At 47.0% G+C, this 21,351-nt stretch overlaps 2 protein-coding genes across 5 annotated transcripts in view; both read left to right on the top strand.

The window, feature by feature from the left end:
• Window positions 1–7,293, top strand: part of Camsap2 (calmodulin regulated spectrin associated protein family member 2) — an 89,057-nt gene extending 81,764 nt beyond the window's left edge. For all 4 annotated transcript variants that reach the window (XM_052737076.1, XM_052737074.1, XM_052737077.1 and 1 more), the window contains 3 exons: window positions 1,330–1,445; window positions 3,913–4,031; window positions 4,410–7,293. In XM_052737076.1, coding sequence (XP_052593036.1) covers window positions 1,330–1,445; window positions 3,913–4,031; window positions 4,410–4,715 — 541 coding nt within the window. In that variant the 3' untranslated portion in view covers window positions 4,716–7,293. The remainder of the gene's footprint in view (window positions 1–1,329; window positions 1,446–3,912; window positions 4,032–4,409) is intronic.
• Window positions 7,294–15,809: 8,516 nt separating this feature from the next.
• Window positions 15,810–17,744, top strand: Gpr25 (G protein-coupled receptor 25). The gene has a single exon (XM_052736568.1). It carries the CDS (start codon window positions 15,930–15,932, stop codon window positions 17,001–17,003), a length of 1,074 nt encoding a protein of 357 aa, XP_052592528.1. The 5' UTR covers window positions 15,810–15,929; the 3' UTR covers window positions 17,004–17,744.
• Window positions 17,745–21,351: the final 3,607 nt, after the last annotated feature.

Raw genomic sequence — 21,351 nt, 5'->3', positions numbered from 1 at the left:
ATATTTTGTAGTGGTTGAAACATCACAAATTTTTAGTTTTGCTGTGGTGCATACACCTTTAATCTCAGCACTCGGGAGGCAGAGACAGATTTCTGTGAGTTCAAGGCCAGCCTGGTCTATAGAGTTAGTTCTAGGACAGCCAAGGCTACACAGAGAGACCCTGTTTTGGGGGTGGGGGAGACTTTGTATTATAATGATATGAAATGTAGCCACTAAGATGGCTCAGTGAGTAAAGGAACTTGCTGCCACACCTGATAACCTGAGTTCAGTCTCTGAGACCCACCTAACGGCAGGAGAGAACTGACTCCAGCAAGTTGTCCTCTGACCTGCATGACATGGCATGAGTACACGCCCGTACATGAGCACACACAATAAGTAAATAACTAAATACAGTGATTATAAAAAATGATCGATTTACTTTGCAGTCTCTTAGAATTTGAATTAACATTAATACTTTTATAAGCTGTAAATACTAATAGTAATTTAATATGACTATCATTAAATAATAGAAAGAGAAAAATAAAATCTGTCTTCCCATTGAAGACAGTGACATTAGAATAATCCCAAAAGCAGCTTGCTTACTTGAATTTCACATTTTGGAGCCTTTGTATCTAACACACTGATATAAAGTCTCTTATACTCTTTCTCTGTCATACAGACTAGATAGAATCAGTATCACCTTGAGCTAGAAGACCCACATCTTCTGTGGGACAATCATTGTACACTGTAAATATGTATTGCTCTCGTTGTTAATAAAAGCTGATTGGCCGATAGCTGGGCAGGAAGAGATTGGGCAAGACAGCCTGACACAGGGAGAATGCTAGGTAGCGAAAGGGTGGAGTCAGAGGAGTTGCCAGCCAAACGCAGAACGGGTCAGACACACAAAATGGAATAGAGGTAAAAGTCACGAGCCTCGGGGCAGCACATAGATTAATAGAAATGGGTTAAGTTGTAAGAGCTAGTTTGTAATAAGCCTGAGCTATCAGCCGAGCATTTATAATTAATGTTATAACTATAAATTTGTGCCTCTTTGTGGTTATTTTGGAACCAGTGGACAGGAAAATTCCGCCTACACAGATTGACAAAGCATGCTTCTCTGGCTCTCAGACTCTCAGACTTGTCATTGGCTTGCCATTCTATTGTGCAGGTTGCCAGTTTTCATATGGAAAAGTTCATTCCAACAGTAGAATGTGCCATAAAGAAGACACAGTATTAGCACTATCTCATTTTTAAAGCTCTATGTTGTTGTGCTTGATACTATCAAATTCATTCTCAGAAACCTAAGCGTTCTTTCTCTGAGACATAAAACATGAGTTATTCGTTGTTTAGGTCAGAATCTGTAGAAGGCTTCTTATCTCCAAGTCGCTGTGGCAGTAGAAATGGTGAGAAAGACTGGGAAAATGCATCAACAACTTCTTCAGTGGCTTCTGGAACAGAATACACAGGTCAGTGTGGACACTTCAGGGGAGTATTTTGATTTAACACACTAATGAGAGCAGGTGTAGGGTGCAGTAAGGAAGGAGTTGCTGGTTCACCTGGTGGTATAAACACAGTGTCTGTCACAGTAAGGAAAGTGGTCACTCTGAGGTGCCAACCTTTCAGTGATACAGCCCGCTGAAGGAGGCAGTGTTCACCCCTGGAGAATAAGGTAGGTTTCTAAGCAAAACTAAAGAAGCCACTTAGACACCATCGGCCTTAATATTACTGGCCATTTCTCGGTGGTAATTTAGGTTCAAAGAAACCTTAGAGAAGTTTTACCAACAAAATATTGTTCCTCATAAATATTTGAAGGAGTTGCTATCCCTGAGGACTCCCCAACTCCCCCTAACATTGGGGCTTCAGTTATAACCAGGCTAGGTAACTTAATGAGACGGTCTCAAAATAAAAAATACAGGTTGGGGATACATCTAACTGGTGAAGTGTTTGCCTGACTTGTATGAGGGCCTGAGTTCAATCCCTAGCACCACCAAAATAGTAGTGATAAGAATAGTGTTCGGGGGCTGGAGAGATGGCTCAGAGGTTAAGAGCACTGGCTGCTCTTCCAGAGGTCCTGAGTTCAATTCCCAACAACTGCATGGTGGCTCACAGCCATCTGTAATGAGATCTGATGCCCTCTTCTGGACTGCAGGGATACATGCAGGCAGATCACTGTATACATAATAAATAAAATAAATCCTTAAAAAAAAGAATAGTGTTCAGGAAGCTAGAGGTCAGAAGAATGCAGTAGATCTGGGAGGGTGTCTGTCCTCAGCACCCTGTTCCCTCGGGTTCTCTTCCAGCCTCTGTGGGTGGCATGATCGAGTCGAATCAAATCAAAGAATAGGAAGTGAGGATACATCTAAAGACATGGAGCAGTAGAGAGAATGAGGAAAAGGTGGCACACGTTGAGAGAGACCATGGGACAACAAGGAAGGAAACGGTGTGTGTGCAGGAGCGGGAGAAGATGGTCCCCGTGTGCTTGCGAGGTCGCAGGACTGGAAGCCTTACCGTACCTAAGTAGCCAGGAACCGGCTAGAGACTTTCTGGCTCCCCCTTCTCCTCTTTATTCTGTAGCTTTGGTACAACCTCCTATTTATGTATGTGAGTGTCTTGCCTGCATGTGTCTGTTCCCCTCTTGCATACATGGGGTCTGCATCAGGAAGCCATCAGGTCCTCTGGGACTAGAGTTAGAGATGGTTGTGTAGACGCTGTGTGGGTGCTAGGAATCAAACCCAGATACTCTGGATAAGCAAGCAGCCCGTGCGTGTTCTTGACCACTGAGCCATCTCTCCAGCCCGTCGGACAGCCTCTAGTGTGAGATTGGAGAGTATTTCCCTGTTACTCTGTCTGCCTCTGTTTGTAAAGTTGAGCAGTCTGAACACCCTGAAAAAGTTGATTTTCTTCGTTTTTGTTTGTGTGTATATGCAGAGTCAGAAGACTCTGTGTGTGTGTGTATGTGTGTGTGTGTGTGTGTGTGTGTGTGTGTGTGTGTGTGTGTGTGTTGTGTGTGTGGCTTTTGGATTTTTAAACAGTCTTAATGAGTACCTCAGGTTGGCCTTGAACTCAGATATCCACCCACCCTGTTTCCTGAGAGCTGGGATTAAAGACATATGCTACCACCCCCAGCTGTGTGTGTTTTGACATGGGGTTTCTTTAATTTGCCTGTGTCCACCTCACTAGCACTTTTTTTTAATGTGGATTCTGGGGCACTGAACTCACATCAAGCCTTGTTCTTGCAAGACAAGCACTTACTGCCTGAGCTATTGCCCAAGAGTATCTTTTCTTGCCTTCTTGCAAACTAAAGCTAAATATGGTAGCTTATACCAGTAACCCCAGCACTTGTGAGGCTGAGGGAAGAGGATGGCCTTGAGTTTGAGGCCATCCTGGACTGCATAGTTTTTTCCAGGCCAGCCTGGGCTTACAAAGTGAGAGACTGTCTCAAGAGAACAAAACTAAACTAAAAATGACTCTTGAACCCTTTAAGCTCAACAGTCAGTAATCTATCCAGCCTGGAAAGATGGAGGAGACTGTAACATTACAGGCAATATCTTACTCCCAACAGTGCCTTCATGGGACAGCAGCATAAAGCCACAACCCCCAAATGTATCCTGGTGTGAATAAAACCATGTTGTGGCTGGAGTGTAGCCCCTAAAAAGACCATAAGAGCTGGACATGGTGGCACACACCTTTAATTCCAGCACTTGGAAGGAGAGGCAGGCAGATCTCACTGAGTTCGAGGCCAGCCTGGTCTACAGAGGGAGTTCCAGGACAGCCAAGGCTCCGTAGTGAGACCCTGTCTCAAGAAAAGAAAGAAAAGTCCTTCAAGTCCAGGATTTGGTTTTCTCTTGCAGTGGCATAAGTACGGGGGCCTTCACATCATAGAAAACGTAGTGTTGGAAATGTCATTTCTGTAATTGTAAATGTTTACCACAGGACCAAAGCTCTACAAGGAACCCAGTGCAAAATCCAATAAGCACATCATCCAGAACGCATTAGCTCACTGCTGTTTGGCTGGAAAAGTAAATGAAGGTCAGAAGAAAAAAATATTAGAGGTAAGCATGTTTTCATCAAATTAAGTTTAGTAGTATTCAGGACTTCTGGATCAATGCAAGGGAAGGTCCTCTGGCGGGCTCCTGGCATTTCAGCAGCGTGAGAAGGGTCTGTAGAGATGTGTTAGTGTTAGCTGGAGCTACTCCACTCTCAGAGGTTTAGTTAAAGAGTAAGCAGACTTGAACATTTTTGGTAGAATACAGTGGTAAAGTGCCTGCTTAGCACGTGTAAATGATCCCTAGGACTGCCAAAAATACTAACGTAAATTTTGATTTTCAAGTATATCATAACTTTTAACCAAGAAATATTAACTGTTATATAAACATTCAATAAAATGTTATGGCTTTATTGTTATCTTGTTTTTGTTTTCTATTCTAAAGGAAATGGAGAAGTCAGATGCCAACAATTTCCTAATCTTGTTCCGGGATTCAGGCTGCCAGTTCAGGTCTTTGTATACTTACTGCCCAGAAACTGAAGAAATCAATAAACTGACTGGGATAGGCCCTAAATCTATCACTAAAAAGATGATTGAGGGGCTTTACAAGTACAATTCTGACAGGAAACAGTTTAGCCACATACCTGCTAAAACTTTGTCTGCTAGTGTGGATGCGATTACCATTCATAGTCACTTGTGGCAAACCAAAAGACCAGTTACACCCAAAAAACTCTTACCTACTAAAGCATAGGAGGCGGGAAGTGCTTGCTTCAGAACCTTTGTGGTAAATTTGTACTTCATCTTTCCTGCCTATAGAAAATCTTTCTAATTGCCAACAAGATTTTTATCAATTAAAACTGGACCTTACCTCTGTTGTTGTGAACAACTGGAATATAAACAGTGTTTTGGAGTGCAGAAGATTCTTCTAGGTGATAAGGGCAAGTGATGAAGGCAATGTTTGAAGTCACAAACAGAGGTTTGTATGTTACCAGGATCACCTGCCTGGTGTTAGAGACCTTGAAGCACTGAATTCTCATGGACACAGTGGGACATAGGCTTGAAATGTGGCTAGAAGACAAATTATGTGTTGTTATTTTTTTTTTTTAACCCTATACAATGCGTGCACATCTTCAGATGGTTTTGTTGTTGTTGTTACTTTTCTCTCTCCTGGGGGTTTATTCTAAGCTGCCTTTGTGTTTTGTTTCATGTGGAGATCATGAAAATAGAAAGTTCACATTGAGAAGAAACTTGCACCTTTCTTATGATGTTATGAGAAACACTAGTGTTAGGTTTTACAATAGCCCTCATGTTTTAATGGTGTTACAGCATTTGCAAGAATCCTTCTAAGTATTTACATTCTGTACTTATTATTCACACAAGTATTAACATTTCTCTGTTAAGTAAGGAGGTGTAAAAAGCTGCTGCTGGGTTCCCTGCAGACCACACAAGCTTACCCAGAGTATCTTGTAAGAAGCTGCTGATTAAATCAGTGCCGTTTTTACACCACTTCTGGCCAACTCAGAATCATTTAGAGTGTGCTTTTAACAACAACAACAAAAACACTTTGTTTCTTTTAAAGTCACTTTATAAGCTGGCCGAAGTGAGGAGTAACACTTGAGTGTCTGTCGCCTTTCAGTATGGAAATGTAAGGCCTCTGGGCAGTTCTCAGGAGGCCTTTCTATTTATAACCAATAGAGAACTGACATTTAGAGTTTTTAAACATGTACAAAGGGCTACATTTTGATTTGAAAGTAGCTTCATGTTATTTTAGTTATACTGGGTTTTCCTTCTTTTTAACCCCTTTCCAGTGGAACAGCTTAGGTTAAGGACACACTTGAAATCTCCTCTGTACTATCTTTGTTCTTCAGCAAGTATCCCAGAGGGTTAGTTGGGGAAAAACTTCATTCTCAGGAAAAGACTTGAATGATTGATTATGTGACCCTGTTATGTTTCAGTGTTGTGACAACTGTGTACACTGGGGGGTGGGGGGAGAGACGTACTGTTTATAAATGAGAGAGTAGTTTGTTTTCCTTCATGGGATGTAGAGATGAAAATATGTACATTTCTCTATTGAGTTGTTTAGAGAGAGAACTCATGTCTCATGTGATGTATTTACTTATTTAAAAAGCAGAATGGAGTGAGATGTCCCTGAGCTGTACTTTACTATTATTATAAGGCCTTTAGGTATCAGTGCATCTGGGTTTGCAACATTTTCTCAAATGCTGTCAATATTTTACTGTAATTTATGTTCTTATATTTATGTATATTTGTTAAAACTGTAAAAAAAATTTCATGGATTTTTTTTTCCAAAACCTGTGCAAAATGTATGTGTAGCTCAAATTATTTGTGATCTACCACTCGCATGTAAGAGACCAGGATATGTAACTCTTATATTTTAAATGTATACATATTATGTATATATGATATTAAAAATGGGGGATTTCACATTTGACCTTTCAGACACCAATTTTTATCACAATTAGAAGGAAGTGGTCAAACAGATATATCCTTAGAATAAGACTAGTTTAAAAATTATGAACAAACCTAATCAAAACAAGGTGAATAATAGACAAAGGAATTTAATAAGCATTTTATATTACTAAACACAGTCTTTCCCCTATGAAAGCAGTCTTCTTGCTGTCATCTGAGTATTGAATAAAGGAAAGTTAGATGCAAGACAGTGGAAGAGCTAATGAACACTAACCACACCTGTCTCCGTGTATCCAGCAGCTGAACTGAATGTCTAGTGTCTAAAGGTAGGGTGTGAATATTGCCACGAAGCTCATTGCTCTCAGTATATTTTACTTTATTAATGCAAGAGGAATACAGATATATTTCTTTAGACTGCAGATTTTTTTATTATGGTGCAGCTTTTTAAATTATGTTTTAAAATTATACAAATGAAAATATGCCATTCCATAAAGTTTGGAGATTTCCGTCAACTTTACTGAAACACCACAAGCGTTGTCGTCGTTGGAGGTCAGATCATCATGATAATTAGTCAGTTTAAATTGCCAAATCCTTGTCATGGTAAGCAGTGTGGCCTGTCAGCTTCTGCTACTTTACACAACTTCTGAAGTTTTTAATTCCTCTGTTTCTCAGTTTGATTTTTGGAGGACTGTTGCTGTTTTTATTTGGCTGTTTAAAGCCAAAGTCCCCTTCCTCGCCGTGACTTCATGGACACTGTTGGGCAATGTGCAGCGTGTGGTGTGCTTCCTGTCCACTCCTGAGCACTGCAGAGGACGCGTGCCGTCAGTGCTGTTGGACTTGCTAGTTCCTGGTGCAGTGTAGTGCCCCTTTCATTTGAATAAAAGCATGGCACCAAATGACTCGGACTCTTCAGTCAGCTGTGTGAGTGGTCTGGTCTGTGAGAGAATGATTTGGACTCAGGAGACTGCACTATGGAGTTTTCCTGTCTCAGCTTATGTTTAAATTTAACAATTTGAATATTTACTTATAAGACGTAATTTTTAATATATTAAACATTGTTTGAATACCTTTCTAGGTGATGTTAGGAAGTTTTTAAGTTTCTATACTTTGCCCAGATAGGATGTGTGGTTCATGTGTGTTTATGTCCCTCGTACATTACTTCACGCCCTCTCCAGTGAGGTGGTTCAATATGCAGCATGAATACTCGAGTCTGTAGGGTGACTGGTGAGCCGGACACAGGAGCCGCTTCTTGACCCTTCTCTAGCTTTCGCTTGGATTGTGCTCATTTTACTTACTCAGATGAGGGCAGGAAAAAATCGGATAACCAAAAAAAAACCCTCCATGCACAGTTAGTTATGTGCCTGAAGAATGCTCAGGCATTGGCATGAACTCCACCTCTTTGTAAGATACTCATTCCTCAGAATATAACTACACTTCCACAATATTCTCCAATAGTTTAATTTTCCAGAATAAAAATATTTGATCCTAAAGGTTGAGTGTATCAGAGAAATATTAAACCATGGTGCTTTCCCCTCACCTGGCTAATAAGTGGGTGAACTATGCTGGGAAAAAGGAAAATACTCCATAGTGAACAGGAACACACTTTCTTTATTATTATGTGTACAGTGTTCTGCCTTCGTGGTTGTGAGCCACCATGTAGTTACTGGAATTGAACTCAAGACCTCTGGAAAAGCAGTCAGTGATCTTAACCTCTGAGCCATCTCTCCAGCCCCAGGAACACACATCTTTATTTCTAGCCTCTACACAGAGATAATGAAGAATAAAATCTACTGAATCAAACAGCTGCAAACCTATGACTTAGGAACCAGGAATTGGGAAGAAAAGACTCTGAAATGAGTGAGGTTCCATCATCCCATAGCAACAGTGATACTTCAAAACCTGTGCCTTCAGAATGACAGGTTTTCTTGTAGAAATCGGATGTGTGGGGTTTGTATCATTTCATGGAGGATGGGGAAATACACATGTCAGAGTTGTTTCTCAACTAGAAAAATCTAGACTGAATCACCTCCTGTTTGCACCTTGGGGCATGTAGGCTTCCTAAAAGCACCTCAGTGTCCCAGTGTCGGATGCTAAGTCGCCAAAACTTAGTGTCACTGTAGGACATAAGCTACCTTCATCTACAGGTGCCTTATATTTGCACTGTAAAAATATAGGAGGGGCTGGAGAAACGGCTGCTCTTCCAGAGGCCCCAGAATTCAGTTCCCGGCACCCACGTGGCAGCTCACCACTGTATGTGATCCCAGTTACAGGGGGTCTGATGTTTCCTAGTCTCGACACCAAAAGCACCTGCCAGTTGATAAAGGGGCTAATGAACTGAAGAGATGGTTCTCAAAGGAGAGTGGTGAGTAAGTGTGCCTAGTTTAACATCCTTATCCAGGAAACTGCACATCAAAACAGATTCCATCTCCTGCTAATCAGAATGTCTGTCGTTGGAAGGCAAATTGCAACAAGTGCTAGGCTAACACCTTCCAAGTCCCTTACTCCTTCCTTCCCTGCTAACAGAAGAACCTTCATCTCGGGCAGCCACCAAAACCTAGTATGTTCCTCGTCCTCCCTGCCACCGACTGGTGGCCGGGCCCTTACGGCTCATGCTTAGCCCTGTCGAACCTTCAAAAGGTCTCCCTCCATGCTGTTTTCCTAAATGCCAGTTTCATCACGTCCTCACTGGTCAAAACCTTGTCTTTGTAAACAACGGGCTCACCCAGCTCCCCTTTCAGCATGACCGAACCATAGGGAAGTATTTGTAGTCATACCAAAACAGAAAACTAAGACATTCCAAGCTATCACAAGACTGGGATGTGGGGGTCGAATCTTAAGGACTTCTCTGTTCATTTTATTGTTCAGCATTGTATATTGGACCACATGAGAACTGGAGAACTGAGGTAATCATCTCAAGTGCTTGGAACCCCTGAGAATTTTCATTTGTCCACACACATCTTCAGAAACCCTTAAGTTTGCTTTGGCCTTGACACATGGCAGGATGTCACAGTCTACTTTATATCGGTCGAGGTTACTGGTACAGGATGGCTTATCTTCTCTAATACATGTTCCCTGCTCGAGAGGAAGCCTTTGGAGTCCCACTCTGTGTGTCTGTTAACTTCCCTGATACAGCCTTGCCCAGAAGCAGGAAGGGGCTGTTCACAAAGTCAGCCCAAATTCAAAGTGACTTTAGAATTGGTTTCTCTGAATGGCAGAATCAGCACTGGGGAGGGAGCGGTGCCCTCCCACTAATGTTAAGGAGGCTTTCCTGCAAGTAGCCAGAAATCTGCACTAACTGGGAAGTGATGGCAGGTGGGTAGAAGTAGCCCAGAAGCTTCTGAGGGTAATTACCATCAATAAGGAAATGTTATTTCCTTCCCAAACAAATTCTGGGGGGCATTTTTATATAGAGGGACTTCCCCGCTGCTTTTCTTTAAATTTTCTGGTGAGTTTCTTTAAAAAAAAAAAAAAAACAAAAAAACCTTACATTGCAGGAAGACAGTGTCACTTTCCTTGAAAGCTACCTTCCTCCCAAGTCTCCAGTTCTGCCCCTGCTCTTCTCCCCCATGTCCTCCAAGGGCCACCAAAGAGATTTGGGGTAGATCTAGCCCTGGGACAGTCACAGAGCTGCAGGGCCACAAGGCTCTCACTTTGACTCATCCTCTAGGCCAAAGCCCAGTGCTCATGTCTGACTCAGTGTCCGTTCCCAGCTACCCCACATTTAGTACCTGAAAGTTTCTAAGATCATTGAACGTCTGAGATGTTTAGTGTGAGGGTGGGTCCCTTGCCTGTGTGTGCCAGTCATCTCAGGCGGTAAGGCATCGGGGCAGGACCAGAATGGCCATCATCTATCCCCTGTGCCCCTTGATGACACACTCACACCTACAAAGGACCTACCCTACTAGTAGTGAGTAAAGGATTCCTCACTCCCAGTTCAAGATGCATCAATGGTTTTTACTCACCCTTGAGATTCAAATTCTAACTTCCTTGTCAACTGCCCAACTTGGTGGAGTGCAAGCTGTGGCTTTTTTTTTAATGATTTATTTTTTATATGCATTAGCGTTTTGCCTGCCTGCATGTCTGTGTGAGGGCATCAGATCCCCTGGAACTGGAACTACAGACTATTGTGAGCTGCCATGTGGGTGCTGGGAATTGAACGCTGGTTGGAAGAGCAGCCAGTGCTCTTAACCACTGAGTCATCTCTCCAGCCCTGAAAGCTGTGTTTCAAGTCTTCTGCCAGTTTATCATCCAGTGTTTGGCCCTGAGGGATTCATCAGAGTGACACCAGGTACCATGAACTGTGGTGGTCAAGTCTTGAAGATTCCTAGATGAGGTGTCTTGTAGATTCTTAGTACATTTAAACAGCTGCTGTGTACAAGAAGAATACTCTCCTGGACAGCAGGACAGCTGGAGATGAGTACGCCTGGTGAGGATACCACCAAGCAGTATAGCAGACCCTATGGCTCACCATCACCTGTAACTCCAGTTCCAGGGAATCCAATGCTTCCTGGCCTCCATGGGCGCCAGGCACACGTCATGTGATGCACATACATAAGAGTACTCCCACATACCCATAGTAAGTCTTTAACAATAATGGCCATAGAGCTCAATGTTCACACGTCATGTATTAACTTTTATTGTTGCTCTGACAAACTGACAGCAACTTAGAGGAGAAAGGATTTGTTTCAGGCTTGCTGTTCAAGAGGGTGCAGCCCAGCACAGCCCAAGGGAGTGTGATGGAATCTGCAGAGGTAGGAGTAGGGGTGGCCTGTATGCCTCAAAGTCCTCCGCTACAGCCCTACATCCACCAGCTAAATTCTAGGTCCAGAAGGTTCCACAGCTTTCCAAGACAATGCCACTAGCTGGAGACCCAAGTATACTGTGCCTGTGAGAGATATTTCACATTCAAACCGTAACACATAAAGAGGAAGTAACCTTCTAAACTGAAAATGGTAACAGCAACAAATCTGACTGAAACTATAAGATTAAAAACTTTTTTAAATAGCTGGGAAAATATCTGAATCAAATGATCATGATTTATCCTAAAAATAAATAGTTTATGGAAATTGGTAGTAAATAATAATGGTTATACTACATAAGGACATGATTATCTGAATATCACAAACCATAGCAAAAGCACCAAAACCGCCAAAATGTCTGGATTTAAGTGCTTAAAAAATTGAGCACTGGGCAATGATGGCACAAGCCTTTAACCTCAGTACTCAGGAGGTAGAGGCAGGTGGATCTCTGAGTTCAAGACCAGCCTGTTATGTGGAGTGAGTTCCAAGACAGCCAGGGCTACACAGAGGAATCCAGTCTTGAAAAGCAAAATAATTAAATGAAAAAATAAGCAACATAAAAAAATGTGGGCTTTTGTGACCCAGAGAACAGCAAACAATAAACCAGGTACATTTTATTGGCAAATATGGCTGAACAGTTTTAAGTACGTGGAGAATATATAACATACAATGTTTTCTAAAACCTAAGAACGATGGGAGTATGTGGACACTTTATTTTTGGAAACATCCTTCCCGGATGAGGAAAATTCACCCGCCTGTTAAGTATGATTGCATCGAAGAGCCAAATCTGGGGTGACTTTCATGAAACTTTATAACGAAAACAGCAAGTACAATTTCCAAAAAAATTTCCTTGAAGATCATGATAAAATTTTTACAGAAAAAAAACAATAGTAGTGGGGAAAGTTGAAACTTTAAATACAGCCTCTGTCAGGGGGAGGGGAAACAAAAGCAACTGAGATGAAATGTACACGCTACTCTCCCTTCATCCCAAAGACAATACAGGACCCTGGACAGGGCAGGAGGGACCACAGCCTCGTCAACGCAGTGGCTCCCACAGTCCGGATGGGGGAGGCCTGTGAGGGATGGTGTCAGAGAAGGCTCCAGGGGTCGGATGGAAGAAGGGCCAGCTGCTCCTGTTTAGCCTCTCTCCCTAGTCAGAGAATGGGCAGCACCCTCGGCTGGGAAAGATGGGTGTTTCAGTTGGCTGTGATGACTCCTCCTGGGGAGGCAAAGAGACAGTAGTTGGCCACATCTCACAAAACAGCCTGGGTACCACAAGCATCCAGGGCAGCGTCTGGCCTTTGCCGCTTTCTCTTATCTAGACAAGCTGGAAAAAAAGCCACTGTGCTTGGGCCCCAGCAGAGAAAATCCACTGTGCTTGGGCCCAGGCACAGAAAATCCACCCTATGTGCTCAACCAGACTTCCCTTGGGTATGAGACCACAGCCAGGACCAAGACCACAGCCAGGAAGCACTAATCTGTGTTCTTCAGTAAACAACCTACTTCTACTTCCCCTCCGCACCCGGTCCGCTCTGCTCCCCCCACCAGCTCCCCTCTCCTCCCCCACCCCCATCCCCCACCCCCTGGCTCCCCTCCCCTCTAGGCAGCTGCCCCCAGTCTGCCTTCTCCCTGGTGGTGTCTTCACTGTCCGTCTCTAGCTTTCAAGATCACTCATGCTCTTTGAGCCCTAGACTGAGATGTGCCAAGTGCAAGTGGGAAACGTTCTTCAGCACTAGACCTGGCCTCTGTCTAGGCTCTATCCCACTGGTCTTCCAGGGAAGGAGGCTGTAGCCCCTGTGGCCAACCGGGGGAGAGGTAGGCACAGCTCACCAGCACCATGTGGGTAGAGAGCCTTTTGGAGAAAGCCTATGACTAGAAACTTGGGAGCCCACGGAGAGATCAGCCAGGTTTACTCCCTGGCCTCTCGAGTACCTTTTCCCAGCTTGCAACTGGTATGAGAAATAGTCTTTTAAAAACTGTTAAGCTTCTTTTTTTTTGGTTTTTCGAGACAGGGTTTCTCTGTAGCTTTGCGCCTTTCCTGGAACTCACTTTGTAGACCAGGCTGGCCTTGAACTCACAGAGATCCTCCTGCCTCTGCCTCCCGAGTGCTGGGATTAAAGGCGTGCGCCACCACCGCCTGGCCTGTTAAGCTTCTTAAGTGCATGTGTGTATGTGTGGGGGCATGTATGTTTATGGCAGGTTTGTGATCAAAAGACATTTTGCAGAAGTAGGTTCTTTCCTTTTACTATGTGAGCTAGGGGATTGAACTCGGCTCCTCGGGCTTGGTGGCAAGCGCCTTCACCTATTGAGTCCTCTCATCAGCCCAAGAAAAAAAATTCTTGGCAGGAACAGACTAGATATGTACCCCGAGCTCTGCATGTTTGACTTAATGGGTGGGTTTTGCAGGATAGAGGCAGGCCCTTTCCTTTACAGAAAAGCAATCCCACTACACCCTCCCTCTCTAGCTTAAAACCCTTACTCTGTGAGAAGTGGATTCGGACAGAAATGCAAAGACATTTAGCCCTCTATCCCATCTTCCTACTCCCTGCTGGGTAGCTGCATTTATCAAAGGAGACCCAACCCAAGGGTACCCTATGGCCCAGTTTGCCCAAAACAGTACTGTTGATTGCCATGCTTCTTCTACTCTCTCTGTGTCTTGGTTTGGATCATAACATTTCATCAACCTACTTCCAATCAATGTCAAGCTGGGCACACACACACAGTTGCCCTTCTGTGCTCTGGTCCTTTAATTAGAGAGACATCTTCCACGGTGTTCCTCAGACGAGAAACCCCAGGCCTACCTCTAATCCTTTCTGTGTGGAGACCTGGCCAATTTTGACACATCCTCTCCTTTCTGTCCCTACTAAGAACTATGTCAGGAGCTGGGATGTAGCTCAGGGGCAGAGCACTTGCCTGATGAGGGTGAGACCTTGCCTCCTGCAAAATAAAATAATAATCATCTATTTCAGTCACAAATACGGCAGCCTCCTGGGGAGTCCTGCCAGGGCTTTTCCAAATCAGACTTAACATCCAAAGCCCTTCAGGATCAGGCATGGTGACCCTGCCAGCCACGTCTGCTGTCCACTCCATCACCCACCTACACTCCTCCCCCAGGCTCCCGCAGCCTGCCGGTATCTTCTTAGGTGTCTCACTGTACTTGCTTGTTGTGTTTGTTTTTGTTTTTCGAGACAGGGTTTCTCTGTGTTGTTTTGGTGCCTGTCCTGGATCTTGTTCTATAGACCAGGCTGGCTTTGAACTCACAGAGATCCGCCTGCCTCTGCCTCCCAAGTGCTGGGATTAAAGGCATGCGCCACCACTGCTTGGCTGGCTCATCCTCTCTGTTCTGCCATTCTTTTTGACCTTTATCCTCTTCCTAGACCCGACCGAAGCATTGTCCCTCAGCAGCCCTTTCTCACCAGCAGCATGGCCCTTGCTTCTAAGCTCTATGTGGACTTTGTTTTAAACACAGACCAGAGCTTGACTGATGGCACGTTGGCCATCGCACACATGGCCTGTGTCTCCCCCCCTCCAAAAAAATAATGGATCTGAGGTCAAGATGCATTTCTTGCAATGCAAAGAACAATGCCCGCTATGTGGAGAGGTCACTGTCAATGGAATGGGAGCAGACAAAACTGACAGTCCCCTGGAATTTCCAACACCAGGTTGCTCAATGCATCAGTCACTCATTCTTGGTGACAACAGAGTGACTCTGGGAAGGCATTGTTAACAGCAGTTCCAAAACAGCCCATCAAGGGATGTGTGTTAAGAATTTGTGTGTAGCTCCTTGAGGAGAAAGCATGTTTTCCCTCACCCACCCTTGTCTCTTCTGCACACCCTTATCCATGAACCCTCTCCTTCCCCTCGCTTCACAGGGGGTCTCGGAGCTCCTGTCTCATGATTTAGAATAGCAAATCTGTTGTTTTGTTAGGGGCCATTTTGTGTCATCCTTTGTATAGAGGTTATGACCGTGTTTGACTTACCCCAGCAAGGTTTTGAAGGATGGGGAAGGAGGAGGGTTAACCCAGGGCCCTGGTCCTTTCCAGTAGGGCACTCCCTCCAACTACGACTTCCCACTCTAGCTTTAAACACAGCTTCATGAGGACTGGACTAGACCAGAAATGCCATTCCAGGTGGCACATCTAATCCTTCATCCCAGGAGGCTATTTGGTCCAAGAGCTCCGGGGACAATTCTTGATCAGGAACTGTGGGAGGCTCCCTCAGCCTCCAGATTCCCTTGTGTGCTACACGGCAGAGCAAATTAGAGACAGGAGCTGAGGTATGGTCCTCCCTTAGAAGTCTGTCTCCTCCCCCTCTAAACACAAGCAAACAAAAGCAACTCCTGGTGAGAACCGAGAACAGTTTAGGGCTCTAGAGCACACCCGCTGCCCCTTGCACCCCAGATCAGATACCCGTCGGCCAAGATAACAGGCCAAGCAACAAGAAATGTTGTGCTATCAACTTCTAGTGGCCACAGGTCTCCCAGCCCCTAAGGATATCTCCTTACAATAACCAGTCGTGAAGCCCCCTTTGGGCCAGCCCCAACTTAGAAGCCACCACAGAGACCTGCCCCTCCCGGCCCACACTCTTCTCCCCCTCCACCTTCCTGCTCACCCTTTCGCCTCGGCCTGGGGTGGCAGGAAGGGAGGTGCTGGGCACCGGCCGTGAAAAGCAAACCCCCTCCTGCTCAGAGAGAGCTGCACTGCGCCAGGGAGGACGCAGGTCCAGTGACCCTGGCCATGCAGTCCACCGAGGCCTGGAGTCACAGCTGGAGCACGACGTCCTGGGACTATTCGGGCTCTGGCTCCCTGGACCAAATGGAGCTTTGCCCGGCCTGGGACCTGCCCTACGGTCACGCCATCATCCCTGCGCTCTACCTGGCGGCCTTCACCGTGGGCCTGCCGGGCAACGCCTTCGTGATGTGGCTGCTGAGCGGACGGCGCGGGCCGCGGCGGCTGGTGGACACCTTCGTGCTGCACCTAGCGGCCGCCGACCTGGGCTTCGTGCTCACACTGCCACTGTGGGCGGCGGCGGAGGCCCGGGGCGGCCTGTGGCCCTTCGGCGACGGCCTGTGCAAAGTCAGCAGCTTCGCGCTGGCGGCCACGCGCTGCGCGGGCGCGCTGCTGCTGGCGGGCATGAGCGTGGACCGCTACCTGGCCGTGGGCCGGCCGCTGAGCGCGCGGCCGCTGCGGAGCCCGCGCTGTGTGCGAGCGGCGTGCTGCGGCGCCTGGGCGGTGGCGTTCCTGGCCGGGCTCCCCGCCTTGCTCTACCGCGGGCTGCAGCCGAGCCCGGACGGCCCGGGCAGCCAGTGCGCCGAGGAGCCGTCGGATGCACTCCAGGGCCTCGGCCTGCTGCTGCTGCTACTGACCTTCGCGCTGCCGCTGGCTGTCACCCTGGCCTGCTACTGCCGCGTGTCCCGCCGCCTGCCGCGCGTGGGGAGGGCCCGGAGCAATTCGCTGCGCATCATCTTCGCCGTGGAGAGCGTCTTCGTGGGTTCCTGGCTGCCCTTCGGCGTCCTGCGAGCCATCTTCCACCTGGCGCGCCTCCGGGCTCTGCCGCTGCCCTGCGCGCTGCTGCTGGCGCTGCGCTGGGGTCTGGCGGTCGCCACCTGCCTGGCTTTCGTCAACAGCTGTGCGAACCCGGTCATCTACCTCCTGCTGGACCGCTCGTTCCGCGCCCGGGCCCGGTTCGGGGTGTGCACGCGCGCCGGGCGCCAGGTGCGAAGGATCAGCTCGGCGTCCTCGCTCTCCAGGGACGACAGCTCGGTGTTCTGGGGCCGGTCCCCAAAGGCGAACTCTGCCTCGGCCTCGTAGCCTCCCCCGGGCGGCGCAGGTCGAGCGGCCGTGGAGCTCCAAAGAGAGGAGCCACACGGAGGACGACCGTGCTCCCAAGATGCGCCCGGAGGACTGCCCATCGGTTTTCCCGGAGCTGGCTAAGACTGGCTGTTCCCGCAGACCGATAGACGTGGGAAGGGTGGGGTGTTTCCTTAATTTTCCCCAGGGCAAGAAAGGCTGTAGACACCCACCCGGTTTACCCAGTAGATGTGAGGGAAGTGGGTTTTCCTCTCTGCTTCATTTGGTGTAGCTCAGCTCAAACGTCCAACGCAGACTCTCAACGGCCCTTCTTGCCCCTGACTGTTCTTGCCCCTGCAAAAGCCTTTGCCGTCTGAGAAATTTCTCCTCCACATCAGCCCTTTAGTAATGCCACCTCAGAAATGTTCTGTAGAACGAGAGGAGTGACAGCTCTCTTTCTCTGGCCATCTTTGTAGCTGCATTGACTGAATCCTTTCACATCCCCGGGTTGGATTTTCATTTTCAAAGGCTCACCAAAGACATGGGAACCACCTCCAGTCTGAGCTGCCCAACTTGGTCCTTCCCACTTATTCCTTCAGAGTGCCAACCCTGCTGTGGTGACCCTTCTCCCCTCTGGAGAAGCTGTTCTGGCTTTCCTTCTTCATGCTGAGATCTGAAATTTTCAGCGGGCATTCCGATTCCCCATCACTCAGCCAGGGACCCCAGGTTCTTCTGTGAGTTCACATCTCAATAATAATAATAATAAACCGTTGGTTAGCCCAAGTTAGAGCTGCATCTTGACTTGAACAGCAAGAGTGAAATGGGGTGTCAGAAGTGCGTCACGGTCAGACACAACTCAACTCAGAAGTTGAGGCACCTCAGGGTGATGGTTTGTGTGATGCTGGGATGGGACAAGAGGACCAGGTGCACCTGTGTCGGTGTGGTACTCTCTCGGGAGGGCAGAGAATTACTTATTCTTTTAAAGGGCATCTCACGTCTTGAAGGTTGCAAGATGGAAAAGGAAAAAAAAAAAGAGGAAGATACACAGCATCTGCCTGCCAGGTGTCATTTCAAAGAAGGGATGTGTCATTTTGAGTTTTAAATGTGGTCCAGGCTTTCCCCCATGCTCTGGGAGCCCTTCCAGTACAAACGTTTGGAATTAACCATTTCAGACTCTGGTTTAATCCTTTGAGGCTTGTGGAAGGCTTAGAAAGGAAATGTTTTTATTTGAGAGGATTTGGCCTAGACACATCTTGGTCAGCGAGGGAAAGGGGTTCTGTGACAGGGTTCTTCTTGAGAACCACGCCCCAGCCAGATCGTGGGTTGTGGAGTCAGTAGCCGCACACACTGAAGCTTCCGTGCTCGGTGAGATCTGAAGACGGGCATTCTCTCCGGCTGTTTAACCTCGTCTAGTACCACTGCATTCCCTCTAGCATTTGAGACTATTGGTTTGGAGTATGTTTAGCAATACAGCCCACCTTGGCCCCACCTTGCATCTGCTCTTGTCAGAAAGAACATCTCTGCACGTCCCACTGTACGCCCTGGGAGCAGCAAGGCTTGCAGCCTATGGTCACCTGGGCCAGCAGGGTGTACTTCAGACACTTGCGAGTCTAAGGGCTCATTTACACCATAGTCCTTCCCCTCCTCGCCATTGCTTTCTGAGGTGAGGCCCCAGGGCTTCCAGGACAGGCAAGGGTGCTGACGCTCACTGAGGTGTGTGTGTCTAGACCAAAGCTTACAGAGCAAGTGTTGCTCTGGGCTGCTGGGACAGAGCCCTCTCCAAGCTCCTCCCCAGTTCCTCAGCTGAGCTCCCTGCAGACAGACAGACAGACAGACAGACAGACAGAAGGCTTCTCAAGCCCACCGGAAGTTTTCTTCTCCCCTCCTGCAGTGCTTACTGAAAACCGACATTTCCCCACAACGCAGAACTATGCACAGTGTGGAGAACAGTTCCCTCTCTTGGGGTGCAGCGCTCAATTGGGCTCCCATGTGCTCCTCATTCCGTGGAGAGTGAGCCCCCACTTCCTGCCGAGGGAGACGAGGCCTGGATGCAGGAGCTAATAATAGGTTGTGGAGGGAGAACAAAGTAGATTCTTTTAGAAAGCAGTTGGGGGGCTGGAGAGATGGCTCAGTGCCTGCTCACTGGCTGATCTTCCAGACGACCCAGGTTCAATTCCCAGCACCCACACGGCAGCTCACAACTGTCTGTAACTCCAGTTCCAGTGGATCCAACTCCCTCACACAGACATACAGGTCAAACACCAATGCACAAAAGGAAAAAAAAGAAAGGAAGGAAGGAAGAAAGAAAGAGCAAGAGAGAGAAAGAAGAAAAAGGAAAAGAAAGCAGTTGGTCCCTCTTCATCAAGAACTCTAAAGATGTGCATAACCTGGCTGGGCAATGGTGGCACATGCCTTTAATCCCAGCACTCGGGAGGTAGAGGCAGGCAGATCTCTGTGAGTTCAAGGCCAGCCTGGGCTACAGAGCCAGTTCCAGGACAGCCAAGGCTGTTACACAGAGAAACACTGTCTCAAAAAAAAAAAAAAAAAAGTGCATATTCCACCCCCTCAAATGTCCACACTCCTTAGTCTTATAAGCTTCAGTCTGCTCCCTCCTTATGCACTAACTAGTCCTAGACAATGAAAGTTAGGTGGTTGAATAAGGGAAGTTTTTAAAGTTTTAAACCTAGAAGGAAAAAAACTCTCAATGTCCAAACATAATGCTGTGCTTTCACGACTGTGATAGACTAAAATGCAAATTTTAAGATAGCATTCAACGAGGAATCAGGAAATGTTGGCAGTACGTTTCAAAGAGAAAGAAGGTAAAGTTTCAGAAGTTAAATAAGTGCCTCACACTTTGATTCTAAGGGCGCGAAACTGTCAGCTCTGGTTTTGTTGGAGGAAAACATTACATGTCTCCTCATTAGGGTTTTATTGCTGTGATAAAACACTATGGCCAAAAACAACTTGGGGAGGGAGGGGTTTATTTCTTCTCACAGCTCCACATCACACTCCATAGCTGAGGGAAGTCAGGACAGGAACTCAAACAGGGCAGGAACCTGGAGGCAGGAGCTGATGCAGAGGCCGTGGAGGGGTGCTGCTTACTGGCTTGTTCCCCTGCCTTGCTCAGCCTGCGTTCTTATAGAACCCATTACCGTCAGCCCAGGACAGCACCACCCACCATGGGCTGGGCCCTGAACCATGGACCACTGATTAAGAAAACCCCCACAGGCTGGCCTGCAGGCCAATCTGGTGGGGGCATTCTCTCAATTAAGATTCTTTTTTTTCCAAATGATCACAGCTTATGTCAAGCTGATATGAAATTAGCCAGCAGAGTGTCCAGGGGATCAACACTCTCTTTTCTTTCTTATCCCTCCCAGGTTAGGCATCATAGGTAAGATCTTTTCTCTTGCAGTTCACTAATAGAATACCAGGTATTTCATTTATTTGCTTATTGGGCTCTCTCATCATAACATGCACTCCATGATGACAGAGAATTTTGTCATTTGGTTTCATGCCATGTCCCCAGTACCTAGAGCAGCGCATGTGAAAAGTGAAGAAATGATGTTGCGTTCTACACATGATATTAGTTATGCTTTATTCAAGGACGCAGAGAAAGGCTAGAAGTCGATGCAATGAATGTGAACAATGACTGTGTTAGAATTAAGAGAACTGTAAAGCCCTTTCCCTCCATTTCATTTGCAAAAATGTTTACAAGCATTTTAAGGGCCGTTAGCATGGACTGATGCTCCCAATACAAAGAGGCTGAAATTTGACCAGGGCCTGGCTCCCCGTGGTCACAATCCAGTTGCTCATCTCTGGGCCCCTCACCCAGGCTTCTGAGCTGAAGGCTGGGGCTGATCATATCTGCTCTGCTGTATCGTAGATCAAAGGAAATGATGTTCTTGAAAGTACTTTATAAGTGGTGGTGTCTCAGACAGATGCGCCCCAAAAGCACGTCCTCAGGATTAACACGTTCCAGGCTGTGCTCTCCCTCCCTGTCTTGTTACTGTGGAGAGACCCTGTGGGGCTACCCTGGGATGGAAAAGGTCAACATCTTGGCTGAGGCTGTAACTCAGCAATAGAGCCCGTACCTAGCAGGTAAAAAGCTAGGTTCCATCTCCAGTGGGCGGGGGGGGGGGGGGGGGGGGGGGGGGGGGGGGGGAGGAGGAGGGGGGAGGGAGGAGAGAGAAGAAAGGGAAACTCCACATCCAGATGAAGGCTGGCATATGGCTGTGTGTCGTTCTTAATTTGCCTCTTGTGACTAATTCTGACCTTTCTCTTCACCTCTCTTGACCCCACGGGTCTGTTCTCAGGGCACAGTGTGGGAACTGGGGCCCAGACTGGTGAGTGATCTGGGGAGTTCAGAAGG

This window comes from Peromyscus californicus, unplaced genomic scaffold, assembly GCF_007827085.1.
Source record: "Peromyscus californicus insignis strain IS unplaced genomic scaffold, ASM782708v3 Scaffold_14__1_contigs__length_90479793_seg_2, whole genome shotgun sequence".
Classification (NCBI taxonomy): Eukaryota; Metazoa; Chordata; class Mammalia; order Rodentia; family Cricetidae; genus Peromyscus; species Peromyscus californicus.
This window is presented reverse-complemented; position numbering and strand designations above follow the sequence as displayed.